General features: G+C 49.7%; 1 protein-coding gene and 1 long non-coding RNA gene across 3 annotated transcripts in view; one reads left to right on the plus strand and one right to left on the minus strand.

Moving 5' to 3' along the window:
- The window catches only part of GRIK3 (glutamate ionotropic receptor kainate type subunit 3), a 94,844-nt gene that overhangs the window by 66,579 nt on the left and 15,393 nt on the right, over positions 1 to 12,872 (plus strand). The window contains exons 11-12 of the mRNA XM_077150261.1: positions 4,783 to 4,901; positions 7,938 to 8,155. Of these exons, the coding sequence (XP_077006376.1) occupies positions 4,783 to 4,901; positions 7,938 to 8,155 (337 nt within the window). The remainder of the gene's footprint in view (positions 1 to 4,782; positions 4,902 to 7,937; positions 8,156 to 12,872) is intronic.
- LOC143674490 (uncharacterized) lies at positions 2,451 to 9,054 on the minus strand. Of its 2 annotated transcripts, none has more exons than XR_013171075.1 (3): positions 8,853 to 9,054; positions 2,669 to 2,787; positions 2,451 to 2,585 (listed from the first exon to the last, which is right to left on the minus strand). It is a non-coding gene; the product is annotated as an uncharacterized LOC143674490 (long non-coding RNA). The 2 variants fall into 2 exon arrangements; XR_013171076.1 differs by having other exon boundaries at positions 8,742 to 9,054.

The raw sequence follows: 12,872 nt of genomic DNA on the forward strand, positions 1-12,872 counted from the left end.
AAATGCAGAGGGACTAGCCTCTCTAGAACATCAACTAGTTCCATCCCCCATCCCATATTATCGACATGAAAAAGTTAGAATGGGCATAGCCCAAATACCCCTAAAGAGTTGGAGAAAGAGCAAAGGTGGTGGTGGAGTTATACAGAGAAGGTCAGGTTTAACACACGAGCATGATTGCTGAATCATTATATTGATATTTCTTTTTAGTCTCCAGTACATCAGAGCAACTAGAAGTAAAAAACTTAAGAGTGTGGAATTGTAATCCATACCAAACTCTGAAATCTGTTCTACAACTAATTGTTGTAATGTGCTTTGAAAGTTATTGTTTTTTGTATATATGTTATTTTTCACAAAAAAAGAAAATAAAATGACATAGGACACCTGAGGACAGAGGAGGGGGCAAGGACAAGGGCTCAACCACAGGGCCACAAACAGTCTCACTGTGCAGGTGTGATGTTGTACTGCACTCACACAACACAATTCACACCTGCTTCTCAGATCCTTACAGCACTCCTGTGAAATGGGTACAGCTATCCCCACCTCACAGAGACAAGAACTGAGACCTGGCGAGGTTGCGTCATTGTCCAAAGTCACAAAGCTTTTCCTTGGCACGGTTAGGCTTCAGACCCCAAGCTGTCTGTCTGACTTTATCAGGGGTAGCAAACACAGAGCGGGAGGGCGTGAGGCAGACCCAGGAATGAGCAGTAGGAAGTGGTAGAGGCTGAAGCAAACTAAGAACACATACCCTGGCTGAAGGGGGCACCCCAACAGCTTGTGCTAGGCAGAAACAACAGGTCCCGAGTTAATGATATTTAGAGAGACCATCTTTATGAGCCGTCTTATGATTTTTATATGTGACCACTGATTTGATTTTTTATAATCCTGTTGGGGTCAAGCACAGCATATCTATAGAATGGACCTTACCCTCTGGCCTCCACTTGGCCACTTGGCCTACTCCATGCTTGCTGAGAGAGATCTGGGTGCAGCTGCCCACACCCCAAGAGGTGGGTCTGCAAAAAGTGCAGGTCCCCAGGCCACACTCCTGGGCAGCTCTGGCAGGTACAGAGCTGTCCGTCTCACGAACTGGCCTGGCCTGGCCCAGGCCTGGGCGGCACCAGGGGTCTGGGTGTGGAGCCAGGCCCTTTCCAGGCCACCAGAAAGCTCTGCTTCATGCTTGGAAAATAGAAGGGAAAAGGGAGGAAGTCGGGGGGGATGGCATCCTCACTACAGGTGGCCCTTGTGGCAGGGAGGTAATCCTCAGTGTGTGGCCCAGGACACAGGGCTGAGGGTGAGCCGCCAGTCCAGCCCCCAGAATCACATTCTGGCCAAAGCCGGTGTGAATACGCATCAGAGGAAAGAGATGACCACATCCACCGTCAGTGCCCTGCTCACACCTCCCTTGCTGGGGCTGGCATGCAGCCCTCGCCCCCAGGTAGCAACTGAGCACCTCCAGGTCGACCTCTACACTCTCCCATTTTATGGCATGAGTGGGAGGCCCCCTTACAGCAGCAAGACCTGAATCCAAGATCTGCCATCACTCAAGAGGCCCCTTCCTCACCTGCCCAGCCAGCACCCCATTTCTCGTTTCTTCCTTGGCCCTGGGGTGACATCTAGGCCATAGGACCCGCTGCCTGCAGGACCGCGGGGACTGACGGCTCTGAGCTGCCCCCATCTCTAACCGGCACCGTGCCGCCAGCTGTGCCTGAGTGAGAGGCCCAGCCTGCAGCGGCGCTCTGCAGAAGCTGCCCTTCCTAGGGCCAGTAATGTTTACTGTCATGGGCGATTCCGATTCTGGGAATTAATCCTGTTGAAATACCACCCTGGAGCCAAACTTAAGAGTTTCCCCGAGTCTACGAAGTCTTTGCAGCAAAGCCCTAGAGTACAAGGCCACCCTTGGCATGGGTGCCCAAGATGTTTCTCTCTGCAGAGTTTATAGCAGCGCAAATGCTGTCAGTAGGGGAAATGTAAAAAAAAAAAAAAAAGTCTATGAAGAGGTTATAAAGAATAAGGTAAAGGGCGGGCCGCGGTGGCTCAGCGGGCAAAGTGCTTGCCTGCTATGCCGGAGGACCTCGGTTCGATTCCCGGCCCCAGCCCATGTAACAAAAACGGAGAAACAAAATACAATAAAACAAGAAAATGTTTAAAAGATGTTTCCCTTTCTTCCTCCCTTCCTTCCTTCTATCCTTCCTTCCTTCTCTCTCTGTCTTTCCTTTAAAAAAAAAAAAAAAAAAAAAAAAAAAAAAAAAGAATAAGGTAAAGCTAGAAGAACTGATGTAGAAAAAGGTTGGTGGCTTATTAAATGAAAAACCAAGTTCTAGGACAGTATTATGGTATGGGGTAATATTTTTTAATAAGTCCTATATATTGTAATTGTGTGTGTGTGTGTGTGTATAACTGGCTTATTAAAAATAGAAAAAGACTCATGAGAGCTTATCATAAATCATCTTTTATTTTGTCCCCTACCACACCTTCCAAGTTCAGAGGTGGAGGTTCTCCTGCTCCAGTAAAACTCTGCCAGGACCTGGGGCATTTGGGCTCACTCCCAGACCACAGAAAGACTCGGGTCTCTTTAAATCACAAACACACTGTTTCGATTCAGAAATTAGAGGAATGAGTCTAGTATATTAATCAGCATACCCATCTTCATTAACAAATAGACTTCTCTTACCTCAGCATGGCCCCTGGGCACAGGCTGCCCGATGACGGAGAAGGGGTGTGTGGTCGGAGCATGCTCTCTCTCTCTCTCTCTCTCTCTGTCTCTCTCTCTTTCTCTCTCCCCCTCTTTTGCTGGTTAGAAGAGCAGGGAAGCAAGAGGGAGAAGGGGATAGGAAAGTTCTTACTGAGTTGGAGTATGCTTAGAATGGCTGGCTGAGGTTCGGGGTGGCTCTTTGTCTCCCAGGCACCTTTTGGGCTTCTGTGGAGACACCACAGCTAGGCCCCTCTGACCACAACCCAGATGTGGGTGGTGCCCCTGCGGCGGCCCACTCTCCACACGGCCCCTGGTCCTGCGGCAGCCAGGCCCCACGGCCTCTCCTGTTGGAGTGCCACTGCCGTCCTAGGAGAAGAGTCAACAAGGCCGTGCAGCTGAGACTCTCCTGCCTTCACCTGCAAAGGAGCCTGACCCCTGCCCTCTCCACTTCCCAGGCAGGCTCAGTCCACTACATCTGCTTAATTCTAAGGGCCACACTTCAAGTGCCCCCAGCAGTCCTGTGGCCATCACTCTCCCTAGACTCAGCCGGGGGCGGGGAAAGAGGACACCAACGCTCACTGCTCTCCAAAGGCTTTCTCCAAGCACCCTGCTCCCAACAGGCTCCCCTCTCCTGACTATATCTCCTCTTGTGGAATTTTAAGAGCCTCTAACCAGTTCATGGTCATTTCCTTTGAAAGTCCCCATCTTGGCGTGAAACCTCACTTTGGAATTTTATATCTGTAGGATCTTCCAGCTTCATGAAAACAAATTCCTCACGTGAGCCTTGGCGATCAATGAATAATTTAGTAAAGCTTTTCAGCATTGAAAGATTTAAAAACATTTAAAGGACATGACACTTAAAAAAGAAAAACCCACCTACCCCACCCTCTGTTCCCCAGCCCCCTGCGACCAGCCTCAGATACAAGCAGCCTCTCAGTCTCCCCAGCCCAAAACTTTTCTCCAGCATCTCCAAATCTCTCTAGAGTGATTGAGTCTCCTCCCAGCTTCTTCAAACAAATATCCTCAACTGGAACTCATGCAGTGAACAGAAATCCCCCCGGTGAGCAGGACACCTAGTCCTTAGAAGCCAAGGAGGAGTTTTAAGTAATCTCTTTTCTCTTGTCATAAATGTATTTGTATATTCAGAGAGAAAAATCTAAAAAATTATATACCACATTGTTCTCTCCGGGGGGCAGGGGGATTACAGAATATTTTTACTTTTTCATGGTACTCTTCTATACTATTTGACTATTTTATAATGAGTGTGCTTTACTCTTTCTCCATTTTGAGTTTTTGAAATTGTTCAAGTAATTCAAAAACACCTCCTCACTTTTAAAATTTCCTGTAATGCATATAAAGCAGCAGACCTTCCCGATGTCCCTTCCTCCATTCCTACTTCCTTCTGGGGAGGGAAATACTGTTATTTTTTAGGTATGGGCCCTTTCAGACTCTTACATGCATTTACATTAAAAGAGATGTGAACATAAAGAGAAATGTATAGTACATCTTGTCTTCAAGAATCTATTTATATAAATATGATCATATGGTTCTGATTCTTATCACTTTTTTTTAACCGAACAATATATATTAAAGCTCTTTCCCTGTCCTGTACGTCTAGAAGCACCTTGTCCTCTTTTAACAGCTGCGTGATACTTCAAAGTATGCTTGTGGCATAGTTTATTTACTCATCCCTCAATTGAAGGACATTTAGGTTGTTTTTCCAGTTTTTTTTGCTATAACAAACAATGCTTTGATAAACGCCCTCATGTGCGTCTCTTTATGCTTGTCCATGAGTGTGTTTTCCAGGATGGATAATGAGTCGCAGAATTGCTAGGTTGAAGGGCATGTGCACTTTTAATTTTAAGAGATACTGCTGAATTACTTTTATAACCAGAAAAGGACACTAACAATAGAAAACAAGAAAAGATGGCCCTGATTTCCCACTCCCTCCTGCCCAGCAGAGCAGTGCGGGAATTGATACTTAAGGGGTTGGCCCATCAATGTTTGCTAAATGGCGGTCTCCTGTGGCACGGACACCCCTTCCTCCCATCTCCCCGCTGTTCACCCTCACTGCACCCCCTCTCCTGCTGCAGGTTCAGCCCCTACGAGTGGTACGATGCTCACCCCTGCAACCCTGGCTCCGAGGTGGTGGAAAACAACTTCACTCTGCTTAATAGCTTCTGGTTCGGGATGGGGTCCCTGATGCAGCAAGGTATGTGCCCTTCCCCAGGGGCCTCTTCTCCCCAGGGGCCTCTTTACCAAAGGCAGCCTCAGACACTGCTGAGCTGCCAGAAATTAGGGGTGGCTGAAATATTCAGGACGGCCTGGCTGTGTCCTTGCCCCAGTCTCAGCCATCCACCACTGCCTTGGCTGGGCCCAGCTCAGGGTCTGAGGCTAAAGCTGGTGAGCCACCCCACCTCGTGGCATGCTGGGCTCATTCCTAGCACCTCCTGCTCCAGGTGAGGTGGACCTAGAGCATCCTGCTTGCTGGGGCCGACGCCACCAATGGCTTCACCACATAGAAACTAGCTGAGCAAAGCTGGGCTGTGGGTGGGGGCAGACTGGAAGCAAGGAGGGTGGGTGGGAGGCCTTTGCAGGAATGAGATGATGAGGCTTGAGCTGGGAAAGTGGCCATGGGGGTGGAGGGGCAGAGGTGAACTAAGAGAACTTCAGGACGTGGCAGGGACAGGACCCAGAAACAGCCTGGCTTGGGGAGCCTGGAAGGGGTGATGGCCGAGGCACAAATCTCTTGCACCCCCTGGAGTGAGGGCCAGGCTACCACAACCTGACGTGGAGATGGCCCGCCATTTGGAGATAACCTGCAGCTGCTCAAATATCCCAGGAAGCAGATGCCTGCTCTAACTGCAGGGAGTGTGATATAGAGACACCGTGGGGCTGGAGGGCAGGCACCGGTAGAGGGGGCCCTAAGGTGGAAACAACCTCCAGGGAGGACCCTCCCCAGCCCTGCTGACCAGGAACCACGTGTTCATTGCCTGTGCCTATCAAATCACATGTCTAGAGCCTCTCACTGCTTTATTTCAGGGAAGGGGACAACCAAAGTCTCTGCTTGTACTAGAGCCCCACTGAGGGGTGGTAGGGGATGGGCGGGGGGCGGGGGGTGGGCAAGGGCAGAGGCTCCAGGAGGCAAGTAAAACTCCTTGTCCTTCTCTCACTGTGTGCATCCAAATGAATGAATGAATGAATGAATGAATATATCCTCCAATGTGTCCAGAATGCCCACTCTACACCAAGCCCTTTGGTGGGCACTTGGGTGAAGAAAGAGGAGGGAAGACAGGGCTGCCCCTCAGCATGGCAGAGGCCATGGCAGGGGCTTGGCAGAGCTCACCAAGTAAAGAACTAAAACAAGACATCCTCTCTTTGTCCTAATTTTGGAGAGACCTGGGGGAGGGGCAAATATGTTGGGAAGGGTGGGCCTGAGCAGCCTGGGGGGTAGGTGGTTTTCAGCAGCTGGGAAATCACAACTTTCAAGGGAAGGGTCTCGTTCTGTGCCTGCAATTACTGAGTGTCCTCATGCCTCACCATGCTTCTTAGTCCATCATCTTCGTTCAGTGACAGGCGAGTTCCTGGAAGCCCCCCAGTGCAGTAATGACTTCTCTTCCTCTACCTCCTGCTGTTATTCAAAGCCCTGGCCCCTGATATATTCCCCACGCGGTTTTGATTAAGAGGGAGAAAAATAGTTGTGTATTTGAAAAACTCTCCCTTGAGTGATTTCTTTGAGAAAAAAAAAAATCACCCATATCAAAGCAGATGCCTTTCAGATTTCAGGTCCAAATATGTTGGAAAGTTCAGGAGTCACTTGCTATTTAAAACTCTTGAAAGCCGGCTAGTTAATTACTTCAGTTAGAAGGTTTCATCCAAATTGTGCTCCACACCCAAGGTCGGGAAGGAGGAGTGATAAATTTCAGCAAAGTGCTTCAAAAAATGTTGATTTTCTCCTCCTGCAAAGCACCACATGGCAATCTTGTATTTGTATATTGCTTGTATTTCCAATGCAATTTCTTCTCAAATTATGTCATTTCAGCTTTGCAGTATTTGTGTGAGACAGGGACAGAGGAAAGTCGAGTCTCCATGACTTGCAGAGTCCCAAAGAGGAGACGTGTCTGGCACAAGATCACAAAGAGTTTGGAGCAAGATCCACTCCAGAACCAGGGGTTCAGACCACACAGGGGGTTCACGGATAAGCGCCTGAGGGTCCAACAAGCCTGTGAAATGTTGTGCATGTGTGCATTGTTCTAGAGCAGTGGTTCGTACAGATTAAGGTATATCAGAAGCACCTGGAGGGTTTTTAAAGTAACCCCCTAGTTGCTGACTCAGTAGGTCTGAGGCTAGGGCCTGAGACTGTGCATTTCTAGCAAGTTCCCAAGATGTTGAAGCTCCTGGTCCAGGGATCACACGATTGAGGACCACTGTTCAGCTTTCAAGAGATCATTTATGGCTTCTGTTCTAGTTTGCTAGCTGCCAGAATGCAATATACCAGAAACAGAACTGCTTTTAAAAAGGGGAATTTAATGAGTTGCTAGTTTACAGTTCTAAGGCCGAGAAAATGTCCCATTTAAAATGAGTCTATAGAAATGTCCAATCTAAGGCATCCAGGGAAAGATACCTTGGTTCAAGAAGGCCAATGAAGTTCAGGGTTTCTATCTCATCTGAGAAGGCACATGGCAAACACAGTCAGAATTTCTCTCTCATCTAGAAAGGCACATGGTGAACACAGTCACGGTTCCTCTCTCATCTGGAAGGGCACATGGTGAACACAGCATCATCTGCTAGCTTCTTCTCCTGGCTTCCTGTTTAATGAAGCTCCCTGGGAGACATTTTCCTTCTTCATCTCCAAAGGTCGTTGGCTAGTGGACTCTGCTTCTTGTAGCTATGTCGTTCTGCTCTGCTCTCTCTGAATTGCTTTCTCCAAAATGTTTCCTCTTTTACAGGACTCCAGTAAATCAATCAATACCCACCCAAATGGGTGGAGACACGTTGACACCTAATCCAGTTTAACAACCACTCTTGACTAAATCACATCATCCAGGGAGACAATCCAGTCACAGTTTCAAACATACAGTATTGAACAGGGATTATTCTACCTTTATGAAGTGGGATTTTGATTAAAATATGGCTTTTCTAGGGGGCATACATCCTTTCAAACCAGCACAGCCTCCATGACCAAGAAGACTTTAGGAAGCCTGGTCTGGACATGGTAAGGGACTGCCTGTCTTCTCTCCTCTCCCAGGGTCTGAGCTGATGCCTAAAGCTCTGTCCACACGCATCATTGGTGGCATCTGGTGGTTCTTCACCCTCATCATCATCTCCTCCTACACGGCCAACCTGGCCGCCTTTCTGACCGTGGAGCGGATGGAGTCGCCCATCGACTCTGCCGACGACCTGGCCAAGCAAACCAAAATTGAGTATGGGGCCGTCAAGGATGGGGCCACCATGACCTTCTTCAAGGTGAGGTCCTCGCCCTCCCATTGCAGCATCACAGTCTGGCCCGCCCTGACCCTTTGCTGAGCAGAAGAGGAGAGGGACTCTCTCATTCCCTAAATTCCCAGAGGCAGTGGGCCAGAAATCCCCAAAGGCTCTGCCCCTTTCTGTTTGGGACTGGTTGATTTGCGGAGAGCTGAGTTGACAATGGGCCACATGGGTTGGTACCAACACAGAACCTAGAAATTTTTACTCATGCGACACACAACGTGAATGTGCGGTTTCCTTAAGTCAACAGAGGACAGAGGGAGGGAAGAGAAGGCAACGAGTGGCCCAGATTCAGAAACAGGCCCTGGGGTCAGTGAGCTCCCGGCCCTTGGCTTTAGATCTCAGCATCATCTATCATGCAGGGTTAGGAGTGAACCCTGCACCCCCATTGAGTACAGCAGGGGGCACATCCCCTAAGAAAGGGAGGCAGCTTAGAACTTGAACATGTGTCTACTCTTGTAATGCTGATGTCTTCAGATAAAGCTACTGTCACCTGCCCAAGTCACTGCTCTAAAGGGTGTCCAGCCATGACTTTGCAAGGTTTTAGCTCCCAGTGGTTTTTTACCTTCCATCCCAGAGTAGCTGAGGATTTAGGAGACTGTGGCTGAGACTGAGAAGCAGTAGCTGTAAATATTTTCCTGGAAATTAAAAGAATAAAACCAGTAGCTACCATTACCGAGAGCTCATGGCGGGCCAGGCCCTGTGCTAAATGCTCGGCCTCATTTAGTATTCTTGAAAAATCCTGTGAGATAGGTGAGGTGATGATTTCCATTTTACGTGTGTGGAAACTGAGGCCCAGAAGGGTGACGTGGCTTATCCCAGGCCCCACAGCTGACGGAGCCAGATCCTGGTTCGGGTCTGCCTCCCTCCGAAGCCCAGGACCTGGGCCGGTGATTCTCAGCCTTGAGGGGGCACCTGCATCACCTGCAGGGCCCTCCAATTGTGTTGTCACCAGAGTCCCCCCCCCCACACACCCGGAGTCAGCAGACCTGGGGCGGGGCCTGCGAAGGTGCATTTCCTACCAGTTCCCGCCACTGCCGCTGGTCTGGGGCCCACACTCTGAGCGCCAGTGCTCTCGTTATTCTCAGAAATGCTCAGGGCTTGAGGACTCAGTCATTGATTTGTTTAATTATTAACCGATTGCTCAGTAAGTCTGGAGGCCTGGAGTGGTTCCCTTTTCTCTGGACCCTGGTTCCCCACCCCCACAGCCCTGGCGTCTTTTCTGGCTGAGCGCCTGAGTGGTGGACCCAGCCTCCAGTGGGGCCTCAGTGAGGCGGGAAGGAAGAGGGTGAGTGGAAAAGGTGCTCGGAAATCCCGGCAGCACTCTCCCCCAGCCCGGTCTCCCCTGTGTCCCTCCCTGAGGCGGGAAGTCCAAGCTGCCAAGTAAAGAGAAAAGAGAGAAGAAAAGGGCTCCCCTCTTGCATATCGCTGCTGCCACTGAGAAGCTGCAAACATGGCCTTCTTAAAAGGTCCCCATGATGTATTTCAGAGTGAGTGGAAGATAGAAGCATTATAGTAGGTGTGTTAGGAGCTATATGGGGGTCTGCGTATGTGGACATGAGTATAAGCAAGTATGCGAGGAGGTGATGTGCATGGCTGCCTGGGTGTGCATGCAGTAGTGTATAGCAGGGAGGTGTCCATGTGTGTTCATAGGTGTGTATGCACATGAGGGTCCATGCTCAAGAATCTCCCTGTGTGGGTGTGGGCATCTGTGCTCAAGCATTAGTGTCTGCATAGCTGCACGTGTACATATGTGTGTGTGCTGGTGAACATATATAAATGCGTGCATCTCTGTGATTTGGACATGTGAATATGTGCCTGCGAATGTTTGCAGGAATGTGCCAGAGAGTTTACATGTATGCATGTGAAGACAGTGTTTGAATGTTCTATACATGTGTAGAAAATGTTTGTGTGTGTTTGGATGAGTGTGTGTTTGTGTGTATAATGGCCTGTATGTGTGTGTGTGTGTCTGCTCGTGCCTATCCCCAGGCTACGGCCCAGGCTTTGACTGTGCCAGAACATCCTTCATGCATTACGCATGAGCCCATCTCTAAGCAGGGCTCCTGATCAAAGGGAAGCGGCATAAATAAGCACAGTGCAGGCGTATTGCTGCTGATTGGATGCCCTCGCCTCCTTCCATGCTAACATGTTCAGATTGGCTTCCAGGAGCCTAGTCCGAGCTCCCCACTGAGCGCCATCCTCAGCATCAAGCAACACCCCCCGCAGCCTGCTCTGCCCTCACCCACCTTCCATGCAAACTGTTCAGTGCAGAGGGCAGAGGAGGGGCACAGCTGCTGCCTCCCAGCTGAGCTGCTGGGACTCAAGGCCTGTCGGCCTGAAGCAGCAACTCTACATTCCTCTGCGGAACCAATCCCACTTACGTGCCCTCCTGATGGTCAATTGATTCTTCTTTATGTCTGACCACATTATCTCCTGCTTTAATTCAAGTGAACCTCCTCTTGCCCGGGCTCCCTTTCATTGGCAGCAGCAGCGGGACCGTTGTGTAGGCGGAGAGGCGCCTGAACATGGTGACTTTAACCCCACCGCAGCTAATGAGCTAGTGGCGCAACGGCCACCTGGAAGGTCTCTGAGCACATTTCCTTCTTCCCTGCCCCTGCCAGGCCTCTACCCTCTATAGTCAGGCTTCCTAGTCACACCTCCCCCACCCCCAGGTCTAGCCTCCTTATTATCACAGAAAATTTGAAAATTAAAGTGGTAAGGAGACCCTCAGTTCAACCCAGCGAAACAGAGGCCTAGAGGGGTTGAGTGATTTGCCCAAGATCACACAGCAGATCAGCTGGGAAACCAGAATGTAAGGTCAGATATTCTGCCTGCACACTCATTGGAGCGGTCCCCACACCCAGTGTAGGATTCAACCCCGTAGGCTTGGTCCTCTCTCCTGCCCATGAGGGGATATGACAAGTTTGGCTTTAGGATTGAACAGGGTCAGTGCTGCAGAGTAGCCACAAGTTGTCTAGTAGTCATTGGCAAAATCAACAATAAAAATAACATTTATTGAATTCTTATTATGTGCCAGATGCCATCTAAGTCCTTTACCTGTATTTACTCATATTATCCTCATAACACCCCTAGAAGGTAGGGATTATTTTTATCATTTCCATTTCACACATGATGGAAATGAGGTTCAGAGAGGCAAACTGATTTGCCTACGATCACATAGCAGATATGTACCCAAGCAGTCTGGTTGTAGGGCCTATGTTCTTTGTCACTGTGTCTCTGTCACCTCTCTGTGGACCCAGCCATGGTTCTCAGAAGTCAGCTGGGGAAGAGTGAGGCCACAGTCAGTTGAGCCCTATCCCCAGACTAGCAAAGGCCAGTGTAGTTGCTCAAAAAAATGCATGTTGAGCATGTACCACTGTTGAATTCAAGGATGGGTAGATGACAAGAGGCAGGAGCCAAGTGGAGCAACTGCAGGAGACAGCCTTGAGGACAGAAACCAGCAGGTAGCACCCCTGCCCCGGGTGCAGGGCAGGAGAACTTCATTTCCATAGTGAGCACATGTTCTTGGCAAGGTTGCAGACCATCTTAAAAAGCCCCTGTGGCTGAGAGTAGCACACAAGGGCGGGAGGGGGTACTTACTTCTATCCAGACATGGCAGCATAGGAAGCAGTATGTCAGGCTCTCAGGGGGCTCCACATCCCTTGCCCCGACCTGTGTCGCCTGGGAGATGCATGGCTGGAGGAAACCCCATCATTCCGAAGGAAATTTCTTTGGAAGAGTTTTCAGGGAGCAGCAGACATCACACACAGCATCTCCTGTGTTGTCCTCCCTCCGTCCTGGAAGATAAAAATTAATTAGGAGATGAAAAAGGAGGCCCTTGAAAGCACTGTTTGGCTGTAAAAATCTGTAGGCAAAATGTAAAGGAGAGCAGTGGGAAAGCAGATTCTTTGCAGGGAGGGCTGGACAGCTTTGAAGGGAGAGGATGTCAAAAGACAGCGTCTCCTTCTCCAAAAATTTAGCCCTCTTTCAGCGTTAGGGGTGGAGGGAGGATATTACAGTTGGAAGGGATTGTGTGGAAGATAGCAGCTCAGAAAAGGGGTGGGAGCTGGGGGCTGAGAATTCCGGGTTCTCTGGAGCGCTGGGCATTATGAAGCCCTCCCCGTTACACAGCATCTGCTCCTTCCTAGCATCTGATCCTGGAAAGCACTTGGAGGTACCATCCAGTCCAGCCCCCTGCCTCCCATCTGCCCAGCAAACTCTCAGCTCCCGGTCTCTCCTGACCCACCTGCTGGCCTCTCTCAGGGCCTTCGCTCTACCTTCAAGCAGCAGCAGAGTGGGAGGGCCGGAGTGCAGTGACTGGACAGAATTAAGAGCAGTACAACCCTGGCACAGTCAAATATGACCAGTTTCAAAGCCAGACACATCAGGATTTGAGTCTTGGTTATTGTCTTTGCTGGGTGACCTTGGCCAAGTCACTTCACTTCTCTGAGCCTCCATTAGCTCACCTGCTAGACCTGGATACTGATACCCACCGTGGATTCATCAAAAGGAGTCCTTGAGCTACTGTGTACATATTGATGAGCTCAGTGCCGGGCACACAGCATGCCTATAAATAACGCTTTCTCCTCCAAACCCCTCTAACTGACTGATCCAGAAGATGGGGAAGCAACCCAGGCCCTCTGTCTCTTCTTGCCCTACAGCCCCTTATAAGCAGAGAGCTTCCTCGGAGCACTTG

Source organism: Tamandua tetradactyla, chromosome 2 (assembly GCF_023851605.1).
Source record: "Tamandua tetradactyla isolate mTamTet1 chromosome 2, mTamTet1.pri, whole genome shotgun sequence".
Classification (NCBI taxonomy): Eukaryota; Metazoa; Chordata; class Mammalia; order Pilosa; family Myrmecophagidae; genus Tamandua; species Tamandua tetradactyla.